This window comes from Tachysurus vachellii, chromosome 4 (assembly GCF_030014155.1).
Source record: "Tachysurus vachellii isolate PV-2020 chromosome 4, HZAU_Pvac_v1, whole genome shotgun sequence".
NCBI lineage: Eukaryota > Metazoa > Chordata > Actinopteri > Siluriformes > Bagridae > Tachysurus > Tachysurus vachellii.
In genome coordinates this window covers 14,736,160-14,748,414 of record NC_083463.1, presented here as the reverse complement: position 1 = coordinate 14,748,414, position 12,255 = coordinate 14,736,160, and the positions used below count along the sequence as shown (strand labels likewise).

The 12,255-nt window shown below is 37.8% G+C and overlaps 1 protein-coding gene across 9 annotated transcripts in view; it reads right to left on the bottom strand.

Moving 5' to 3' along the window:
- cadpsb (Ca2+-dependent activator protein for secretion b) overlaps positions 1–12,255 on the bottom strand; it is a 72,521-nt gene that overhangs the window by 34,517 nt on the left and 25,749 nt on the right. For all 9 annotated transcript variants that reach the window (XM_060867949.1, XM_060867950.1, XM_060867951.1 and 6 more), the window contains exons 4-7: positions 9,312–9,392; positions 8,634–8,867; positions 4,107–4,228; positions 617–728 (exon numbers count right to left, since the gene is read on the bottom strand). In XM_060867949.1, the coding sequence (XP_060723932.1) occupies positions 617–728; positions 4,107–4,228; positions 8,634–8,867; positions 9,312–9,392 (549 nt within the window). The remainder of the gene's footprint in view (positions 1–616; positions 729–4,106; positions 4,229–8,633; positions 8,868–9,311; positions 9,393–12,255) is intronic.

Below are 12,255 nucleotides of genomic sequence, written 5' to 3'. Positions count from 1 at the left end.
ATACAGATCTTTCAATCTAAAATAGCTAAAGATTTATTGTCATTCAGCTTCAGATGTATATACTCACTCATATCAAATAACTGCTCTATAGTAAATTGTTTTTATTCTGTAAATACAATCAATTATTCAGGTACTACAGTAATGCTAATAGCATAGTTACTGTTTGTAGGTTCAAGAATGAAAAGTTTGTGTGCATGCACTGAGGGATCCTGGGAGTAGTTACTTACATAATTCTGTCTCTAGGGAAATTGACAAACATTAACTTGAACATTATACCACTATGAAGTTAGCTACCCAAGATTCTTTTGTAATTCTGTAAGCCGTTGCCAGGCGTACGCTAGCAATGTTTGCATACTAATGTTTTCAAGTGTTCAGTGGCATGATTTTCTCATAGGAACATTTTAATTACATAATTACTTCTATATGCTGCAATGTCAGATTTAATCAATGCAATACAATCTTCTGCAGCATTTTACAGTTGTTTGCATACAGTGAATAAGACTTGTGATTTGGTCTGTTATCGCAGGCAAAGAGAATGACCTGGCATTTCAGAAAGCTAGAACTATTAGAATCAGCCACAGAAGCAGAGGAAGTGATAAAAGAAGGAGACTCGTACCCTGCCCAGCTCCTTGTCCTCCAGAGCTAACACTCCTGTACTCTCTGTGAACAGTTTGACCTTCACTGCCGGCAGAGGGTGTGTAGTGGTGAAGTCTCCTTGAGTTCCCCATCTGTACACACACACACACACACACACACAACACACACAACTATCACAAATGCCCACCACGCATCAATTATTTTAGCAAAAAATGCATAGATAGATAGATAGATAGATAGATAGATAGATAGATAGATAGATAGATAGATAGATAGATAGAAAAAACTGTGATTTGAATGTCTTGGTACATCTGCTGTATTTTGGAAATACATTACATCCTTCCACAACGTTACATACAACGTTACATACGTTACAAGATTTTGTACCGTACCTCATAACACTACAGACATGATCTATTTCAATCCTGTCCTCCTTTTCACTCGCTTCCTCCTTTCTATCTGTTGGCTTCTTTCAGACATCTAACCTCTCTTGTAGTTCTGCTCTCTTTCCAGCTCCATGCTTCACATTCTCTCCTCTCTCTTAGCAGATTTACTCATATTCTGAGCAAAGCCATCACATGAGGAGGAGCACAATAAAAGGCAGACTGCCTGTACATCTCCAGTCTTCTCCAAGCTCGACTTGCATCATTTCTAACACTTATATGAAAGTGAGATACTGCAATGGCACAGCGAGTGTGAGAAGATAGAAGGTGAGATGGAAGAGAGCGAAACATGTATAAATCTTGCTGCTGCTCATAACGTATGCAGGAGCAAGAGCACATTTTCACTGATTCTGTTTTAAATTCTTTGATATCATTGATATGCACTGATATGTAGACAGACAACCCACTAAACCACCACATGTTACTAAGTACACATCCGCACAGGGTGGAGTGAGATAACCCGACAATTTCACAGTGCTGCACTATAAAATGCCAGTGTGAATGAATTAATAAGTTACAACATTGAAAAAGATTTAGTAGAAGCACCAAATTGCATGTTTAATATGGTCCCCTGAACAATCATCCATCTTCCAGTGCATACACTTCCACAGCCTCAATGATGCGAGGCTGAACTGGCCCAGTAAAGACATGAACACGTGACATCATCTGCTGCCGTGGAAACAGGCTGCACGTGTCAGAGGCAGCAGTCAAATGAGACTGGGTAAGTGTGTAAAAAAATGCCTTTGTGAGTAGACAACATCCCCAGTTTACCTTCAAACTACAAAGAACTGGCAAGAGTCCATAAAAACTGTAAAGCTATAAAACGCTTTAATGACCATGTGAACACTACAACAACATTAATGTGTATGTGTGTGTGTCTAAGTAACAACCTGTTTTTTTGACTCTTTCTCTGTGGTTGGTCAGGCGGTGTTCATTCCTCACCCAGTATGTTTGGTTCCTCTTGTGATGGGACGGTTAACATTCTGGCAGCGAAGGTGCTGACACTGCAATACACCATGTATCACACTACACTTCACACTACATATACTACTGTGTGTGTATGTAAACAACACTGTGGCTTCTTTCTTTCTTTTGTCTAGCTTATTCAGATAGGTTACAGTTATGTTTAAATCTAAAATATAAGCATAGCCTAAATCAATTTCCCACCCCAGCTTTCTATCTTTCTGTCTCTGCCCTATTCTTTCTGTCTCTCTGAGCGGAGAGAAAGAAAATGGGAGGAATAGAGGAGAGGGTGTCCTTGGTGGCTACTTCATGCTGAGTTTTGTCATCATTGTTGCAAACCATGAAGGTGACCTTGTTCTTCAAGGAAAAAAACGTAGGAAACAGATGTATACATATATTATATTATACATATACTGTATATATATTTGACACGATACAACACCCTTAAATTCTTGTGTCTTCTGTATGAAGCAGTAAGTTGTGAATATGTGAAACTATGCGCTGCATGTGATGATGGATCAAGCTAATTCTCCTGTGATGTCATTATACTTCAGTCCTGGAGGTTTGCTCATTTTCACTCTCAATCTATTTTCCATTCCCTCAACACTCTCTCTCTTTTCACACTCCCTCTGTCTGTCTCTCTGTTGGTCTCTTTTGGTCTCTCTCTCACTCTCTCTCTTTCTCTCACTCTCTCTCACTCTCTCTCTCCATGTTTTTAATCAGTTTCTCCACAGCTGACTACACTTGTGAGAGGTAAAAGAGGCTGCGCTCTCTCTCTTTCCTCCTTCCGTTTTCTAGTTCTTTCCTCCCCCCCATCTTTTTCAGTTCATTATAAATTGGCACCTGATCCAGTGACAGAATAGGGAGCCTCAAAATAGCTCAAAATCATGTGCTTCTCCCCAGAGCCTCTGAGTGTCCAAATGAGTGCAGGCTAGAACACACAGCACCTGAAGCAGCACTGCCGTGACGTGCACACAACCTCCGGTCTGGGAGAAGCAGCACTCCGGAGAATTCTAACAAACCACAAACCCGGTACACTACTTGCAGGTTTGGACACATGCAGTAGTATAGTACTGATTTTTAATATTGTGCAGTGATATAGCCTAGACTACATGAATATCTGCACTGCAGAAGTTTAGGGAAAATTGTCATATAATATTACAATCAAAGATGAGAATGGGTTCTCTTTTGAGTCTTCCTCTAAAGGTTCCTTCTAAATGTTGTCTCTGGGAGTTTTTCCTTGTCACCGTCACCTCTGGTGTTCTCTTTGGAGATACATTTCAGTTTAAAATTTATATTTATATATTTCTGTGAAGCTGCTTTGCAACCATATTTATTGTTAAAAGCTCTTCTCAAATAAAATTAAACTAAATTGAATGAAACTTGAACAAAGATTTCATATTTAAGATTCTCATCATATTTTTAAAGTGATCATCACTATGAGAAAGTCAGAACAGCACATTTTTTTGGAAAATTTTTTTTTTTCCCGATTCCTGATGTCATGTATTGCTCAAGGTTATTGAAGCAGATTTTATTTTTCAGAGATAAGGTAAGGACTTGTCTGTGTCAGAGATTAGACTTGAACATTGTTTATTTCTGAATCCAATTTGCATAAATGTGGACTGTGAACAACATTCTACTAAACACCCACTAAAAATATACTACTGTACCTCAAAGGTGGCATCAGTGATTAACATCAGTGATTAACCTGTAGCATTTATGACCAGAAAACATTGCTCTTTACAGCTTAAACAATGATCAAAAAATATAAGTCAGCAAAAAAGGGCAATTCACTGAAAGGGAAATGATACAGGACTTTTTAAATGAATGAATTCTGGCCCTGTGAGTCTACAAAAATCAAAAAGTCATGACTGTGGGTTTTGTGGTAAAATTTTGTTTTTTTTTTCTCTGCCTTCTCTCTGGGCACCACTCAACCACTGTTTTATAAAGTATTGCAATTGAGCTCGCTGTAAATGGTTGTAAATAAATGTAAATGGTTTAAGCATTGATTAAATGCTACTTCTTAATCAGATGATGTAATTTAAATAAAATGGTCTCAGCTGGCATCGAGTGTGGGTGTAAATAGCAACAAGGGTATCTTACGTCGGTTTGGAAGCCTCAGCCTGGTCCGTCTGTAGCTTCTCTCCTCCCTCCACCTCCATAGTGCAGTACACAATACGGTTTGGGGCCAAAGATTTCAGCCCCTGCACCTCCATGATCACTACCTACACAAGACAGCCACATTTAACACTTAATAGTAATTCTGATGAATAAGCAATTATTTTGGATAAAGACCCTTACTGAGGTGTATGCCTCGATACTTAGGGCCAGTAATTTTAAATTCTTGGTCAAGATAATCATCCTTAACCAGATCTCAGAGAATCTCTATATGCTCCACATAACAGTTGGTCCGTTTTTGGTGTCTGTTTTCCGTAAACTCCAAAAACTTAAAATAAGTCATTTATAATTTATTTTATCAAATCTTTATGATTTGAGCCTCAGTAATGTATGGAAGCAAAATATAGTGGTTTCAGTTATTATTGCAGAGGATATTTAAATTATTTCACCAACTTTTAAAATGACAAACAAATTATAAAATATAGTAAATTATGATTTTCTAAAATGGTTTCCCAAGCAATACTGCACTGTAATTATTACATTTCTATGTCAATATGCATTGCTGTGATTGTGCTTTATTGCCCACTGAGGCAGAAAAACAATTACGTGAGGAGATAAGCATACTGAGCAGGATAATTCATATGAGCACAATAAAAAAGCATTAAGAATGACTTACTAAAAAGCTCGGCAAAAGCAACCGTAGCTTTATATTTTAGCATTACAAGTTAATGCATTAAAATATGTGTAAAAAATCACAAATGAACATTGCCATTTCTAAGTTAAAAATAACTATATATTATCTGAATTCAACAAACACACTGTCCTCCTTTATGTACAATACACAAAATGAAATACAAGCATTTCTGCCTACAAGTTTTTTTTAAACCTTTACAACATTCCTTTTAAGAGTTTAAGAGAGTAAGGAGAATTCAAAAGAGTAAAGCCTTGTTCTTGAAATCCAGCTCATTTGTTCATATCGGAGTAGCCCTTATAGATAACAGGAGTATGATTTATGGTCCTGTACAATCTTTTGTTTGATCAAGGTTACAGTTTATGAAAAATGATTCTGATTATGAAGCATCAGAACTAATGGGAAAATCCATCCAAGTTTAACGTGATCATTTAATGTTTTCCTACATTACCCACAATGCACAACATCATGCAGAAACAAATTGCAGTTAATGTTCATAACAAACATCGGATGGCAAAAAACTCTGGTGTGGGAGTTGATACAAGATGGGATGGTTTGAGTATTTCAGAAACTGCTGATCTCCTGAGATTTTCACACACAACAGTCTCTAGAGTTTAACCAGAAGGCTGCATAAAAAAACTGAGTGAGAGACAGCTGTGTGTGGAAAAAGCCTTGTTGGTAAGACAGGAAAATGCCAGATCGGTTCAATCTGCCAGGAAAGATATAATAACTCAATACATCACTCTTCACAACCATGATGAGAGGAAAAGCATCAGGTTCCATTAACTGAACAGTAACTGAAGCTAGATTTTATGCGTTGTGCTGCTGCCACATGATTGGCAGGATAAAAAAAAAACGCATAAATGTTTAGGTATACCTAATAGAGTTGATGTGAGTGTACATCAAGCCTACCAAAAGATACCAGTGCAGCAGTGCTTTAGTCATTTAGTCTATCCAGTTCACTCACCTCCTGACCTTCACTCACTCTGCAGTAAATAAGCATAACTGCATTATTTAACTGCACTGCATCTTGGAGCCAACATTTAATGTCCCCACTTCTGCTTCTAGATCTGATTTGAAAAACTGTGAATTTAAAAAGAAGCTTTCATTCTTTTTTCAGGAGCTAACAGCAGAACCTAAATATGATCACTTATGTGTAAAATCACTGATATGGTTTTGCTATTAAACGTCATTATATATGTGCAGCAGCAATGTCCCCCTGTGACATCAGTGCAGCAGACAACTGCAAATGTCTCACAGGAATAATGAAAATACAGCATCAACAAACAAATTATCACCAGCATTGCTTAAGACACCAGAAATGTTTGATATAAACATGTTTAATGTGCTTCATTGTGGAGTTATCCTTTAAGAAATAGGTATATAAGGGTATAAAGGTATATAAGAATCATCGTTTTCCCCTTGGGTTTGAAATTTTGAAAATGAATATGCTGTGGTATTTAAGCTTGTTCCTTTTCACTCAGAAACCTGAACATGCAGTGTGTGACAATTCTCTATCCAGCATCCTTTTTATCAGATGCTCCTGCTGTTTCAGCATATCCCAGAATAAGTGCTGCTCACTTCACTGCTGAAATCAGCTTGAAAAAATCAATTCCCCAGTCCTTAGAACCCACAAAATCAGAGCACTGACACAAAACAGACATCCCATGTCTCAACCCTGTAAAGATCCATAAACCACTACTTCGCCAAGTACTATAATGAATGCAGTCCTGCTGTAATATAATAAACAGCCAGGAGGACAATCCAGCAGAAGATACTTTAATTTCATCAAAAAACCAAACAAAAGAAAAAAAAAAACATATATTACTCTTTTTAATATACTTCAGACCTATCTCCTGTCTGTGCCTGTAATGCTACAACATTCAAGTGTGGAAATTTGGTGAAAATCGATGCCTTATAAAGGCATCAAACTAACACTGTAGCTGCCAATGCTGCTAAATCTATAACTGTCTCAGATTCTCTATCACAACTCGACTGTTCATGAATTCCTAATGAGGAGAGTCCAACCTTAAAAGCTGGCAGAGGACATTTTATGGAAATGAAGAGACTGGATATTTAAAAATAGAACAGTATAATGTATGGAGAGAAAACCTCATCAGATGCACCCATCACAGCAAATATTGATTATAAGATTTACATTCTACTTATAAATCAGATTTTGGAACAAATTATTAAATCTCATTCCCTTATGTATCTGAATGACACAGCATATAATAAGAACAACATTAAAAGCACATTTAGCTGATCTTTCCCAGTGACATTAAAAGCACATTTCTGCTTGAGAGAAGAGCAGCGTTGTAGGCTGTGAGTAATGGAAGATTTCTATAAAATGGTCACTGACAGTGACACAGAAAGACAATGATATTAGGCTCTGCACCAAGAACACACAACGAGGTAAATAGTGCTCTTCGTATCATCTTCGGACTGCAACGTGACTGTATGTGTTAAAGATTTCTTTTTCCAAAAATATGCCCATTTTATTTTAGAAGGAATTGAAATACAGCTGATTCATAAATGATAATCTAAAACCCTTTTTTATTTTTTAGAAACAACTCCATTTGCATTTCATCCCCAAGCAACACAATATCCCTCCAAATTGAACCTTCATCAAAAATACACTTAGGAAAGATTATAATTGATTATGTGCAGTAGCCACACAAAAAATGAAGAGGAGGAAGAGGAGGTAGGATATGAGGTATTTTTACTTCATAATATAATATGTAATATATTTTCCAATAACATAAGATACCAGAGTATTTTATTCCTCATATACCACAGCTATTTCCCTTCTAAGCCACATGATAAGCTACTTAATGGTATCACTTATGTTATAGCAGCCATAAACAGTCATTCCCTAACCAGCATTTAATTTTTCTCTGGACGTTATTAAGACTTAAAACCTCAGATATTACCAACAAACCAAAAAACTGCCCTAGATTTCTTCCATAAATTTTAAATAACTATTTCCTAACAGAAACTTAACAATCATTATAGATTTTCTTTGTTAAATACCAAACTTTTATTATTAGACATTGATTATTTAGCACAACCACCATAGAACTGCCTGTGAATAGTTTGTCATTATAGTATATACTACTGTATATAACACGTAAGAATGCATTAATTAAAACCTATGATTTGTTTAGTGCTGTGCTCTTACAGAATGTTAATCAGCACCTTCTGACCAATCAGATTCGAAAATTCAGAAGCACTGTGGTAAACGTCTTTCTGTTTTCTTTCTCCCCTAAAACACCCTAATCCTTTGTCTTTTAAGAAGAAGCTCAGAGGAATCAATTCTGATTCCTCAGAATTGTAAATGTCTGTAACCTTCACATATAAACAAGAGCTATTTCTCGAGCCATTTCTTGGTGAAAGAAGCATATTAAAGGACACCATCTCAGTATTTCTTGAGTGAATATGTAATGTATGGCCTTAGAGTGCAATATCCAGAGCAATTTGAAACATAGCCCAGTACTCCTGATGAACAAAAAAAACCACATAACTAAACTAGAGAATGAATATCAGCAAGCATGGACAACTGGGACAAAAATACCTCTCCTCTTATCTTACTAATCTGATGCTGAAATCATATAACTGTACACTTAACATTTGCCTTTGCGGAAGGAGATATGTTAAAGTAAACTAGAAATCTCATATGCTACATTGTTCTCTGAGGAATCAATATCTCTGAAACCTTAATATAGACATGAGTTAAGTATTGGGTTAAACAGATATTTAAAAAAACAACAACTTGTGATATTCACTGCAAGGTTTTCACAATATCAACATCCTTCCTGTACCTCTAGTGTGAAGGAGAGAACCACATCCGACTTGGAGAGCTGGTTCTCATCCTCCTGGCCCATGTCGATGATGGATGTGTTGTGTCCTCTTTTCAGCTTCTGAAGTTTGAACTCTCCTCCCTTGGACACGGGCATGCTCTCAAGGTTAGCCATGAGCTGGTTTACAGATGACCTGAGCTCCTCAATGTACATGGCCTCCATCTCCTTTGACACAAACTTGGGAAACTTGCCTGCCTGTTGTTTAAAAAAGTGAAAAAAAAAATGCCTGTAAGTTTAAGGGTCTGTGAATACAAAGCCCTGTAATCCTAGCAAAAATAGGAATTTAAATAGAATAACATGCAAATATATTTCAGATATTTTACAGTGCATTATGTTCTGTAGCTAGCAAAAAAAATACAAATATATCACAGAGAAAACAGACGGTGTCTAATATAATTTTACTAAGTAATAGAAGTGATAGAAGTCAGTATTAAAATTTCAAGGCATTTTTATACACAGGTCATTGTACATGATAAGCTATTGTCAGATAATGTGATAGAACATAAAAATTAACTACCTTAGTACTGCACACATCATAAATTAAGGTGTAAGTATTAGTAATTTCTGTATTTAGAGTGCAGGCAGATAAATGTGTACCCAAGATGTGGGATTATGGACTGATCCATAAATGAAACTCACCCTGGCAATCTGATCAGCCATCTGCAGACGCCCATCCAACTCCCTCCTGATCTGAGCAGCCTGCTCATCCAGATTATCCAACTATAAATCACACACACACACACACACACACACACACAAAATAATTCTTGTTCCCTCAGCATGAATCAATCTCTCCTAATTCTAATAAGTTTTCACATCCATTTCTAGCACAATTGAGGTCATCAAAGGTCACCCTTCATTCTTAAACATGGGACAGCAGGTTTCCAGAAAGAGATAAAAGGGTCAAAGGGCAATTACAGAGTTTAATTTCTAGTTAGGTCAGCTGATTAAACTGGAGTGTTATGAATTAAAACATGGCAGTAGGTCTGATGAAGATACATTGAGAGCATGGTTATAGGTCTCCAACCTTTTTTTTCAGTTTTTTGAACTCCCAAAATGCTGATTAGTTTCCTAGAAAATACACAGATTTTAAAGTCCATTCATAATGCTCTGAAACAGATAGACTTTTCAACTACATGACACAATTTCTGACAGAATTACAATTCCTGTAGTTACAACGTTCACTGCAGATGTTCATCAAGCAATCAGATTTGGTATAAGGTTTTGGAAATTCAACATTACTATATTACTTCAGCACACAGTTTCTGCATACAAACAACTAGAAACCCTGAGATCATCAATAACATTGCTGGAGACAAATAAGATTCATCTTATTATTGGACCTTAATCATTTAGTGTAATGAAACATTCCATATTATCATTTAACACCATCTGTGCTTAGTGAACTGTGCACATGTCCCAGCACCCCACTGTCTGGAATCTGAATCCTATTAACTTTTCTGAAGATGCAAAATATTTTGCTAATCACTGATTGTATATACTTCAGACCTAAAAGCACGCTTTCCACATTGTTACTTCCTTTCCTTTCCATACTTATTTGTACGTATCTATATGCATAGTATGTACAGTATAGGAAATCTGTAGTGTGTGTGTGTGTGTGTGTGTGTGTGTGTGTACACATCATTATGTAGCTACTTTCAAACTGAACTCATGTGCACATTGTATTATCTAGTACATCCCTCCTGCCCAGTCAGCCTTCATTTCCTATGTATGTCACTGTCTTGCTCTCACCCACGCAGCATCTAGGGGCTGCAGCACCGGAGCAACCCGTGCTGTGGCAACTGTCACTGTGGAGCGGGATACCCCATCACTGTTGGCAGACACAGTCGTGTCCCCAGAGCCCACCCTCTGTGGGTCGCACTCCTGGGGATCTGCTGTAATTAAACATGGCACGACATCCACAGGAACCCTGTGAGGCTGTGTGTGTGAGTGTGGCTAATAGTCTAGTAAAGGAAAGGACAGTGCTGTCAGTGAGTGGGTGGCTGAGCCCTGCTAAATAGGAACATCACTTGTGGCAAACCGTTCCGAAGTCTGTGCCTTAATGTGAAGTCTATTTTTGTAATCTTGTAACGTGAGTAAAGAGAAAGTGTGTAACAAACACTGCCTGTAACCTTGAAGGTCAAGTAATGTAGCAATGCACATCACCCAGGGCCTGCAGATGGACAAAATGAAAAAACACCAGCAATATCATCAAAATCATAAACAGCTTTACTAGACTGCCAAGCCGAGGACATCAAACAAATGACATGTAGTCTTTAAAATAGATTACTTTACAAGAGATACCAGTTTATGCCATAAAACCATTTCTCCAGTCATCCATTTTCTGCACTGCTTCGAGGTCATTGGGACTTGGGGCATAGGTCGGGGACACCATTGATGGGGTGCCAAGCCATCAAATGGCACACACTCTCATACACCCATTTACACACAGCAGACAATTTTGAGACAACAAACAGCCCATTACTCATGTCTCTGGCCTGAGGGAGAAAACTGGAGTGACCTTGAGCAAAGCCCTGAAACACAGGAAGAACAAGGTGTGAGGTAAATGTGCTAACCACTAAGCCAACGTATCCCGAATGTAAAACTCATACTGACATATTTTTGTAATGCCATTTCATGAGATAGAAGTCACAACAAATGCAAAACTGCTCAGTGACTTAATAAAGCTACAGAAGGAAAAAATATTCTTCCACCTTCTCTTTGCTCATGGCATGACTCCATTTTGTTTGATGCATGACTGGCATGATTTTTCCACTTGCCCATGGTTCCTGCAGGTGGCCTGGAGTGCACCGGTATAGTGGGCTTAAGTTCTGCAGCACTGCTCCTGTGTTGTACCTGCAGGAGCTGTCACTCGTCTTGATCAAAAAATTTCATAGTCCCAGCTGCTGTTTCTATGGAGATAATCCATGATTGGTGAAGCTGGGCCATGTTTTAGACCTATATGTGCTATCATAAAAGCAGAATTCATTATAATGTTCTCTCTGCCTTTTTAGTCTCTGTGGAATGGTTTCAAAACAAGGTCTGCAAAGCTAAGCTTCATCTACACAACTTACTACATGATACTCATAGCATCCTTGAAGCTTCATGCTTCATATTTAATCTCCTAGTCCTGTAAATCAGGTAATATCTGAAAGGCCTAAGGGAAGCTACGTTGCAGTGGACATCAATACAGTGGCATCTCTATGTTGAGTTTGAGTGTATTTAGTAGAAGTGTGCTGGTACAGTAGCTGCCTGTCACCAGAGGGAGCTCCTGGCAGCTGTTAGCCTAGTTTCATCAACAAGGTAATGGACAGTGGCAAGGCTCCTATGCATTAATAATGGATGCACAGTTTTAGATTTGCTGACAGCAGTCTTAAATGTGAGGAAACAGACAACAGATCACAAAAACTACTGTCTCTGTGACTCTCACTAGGAGAAAATCCATAGTTTCCTGCTGCATGTCAGACTCTGGCAGAAACATCTGAGTATGTGAGAGTAGATGAGGGAAGCTGTCACAGGTGGTTGCATTTGGTGACACATGGTGATTCTTATACCTTAATATGTTGGCAAACTTGAAACATAC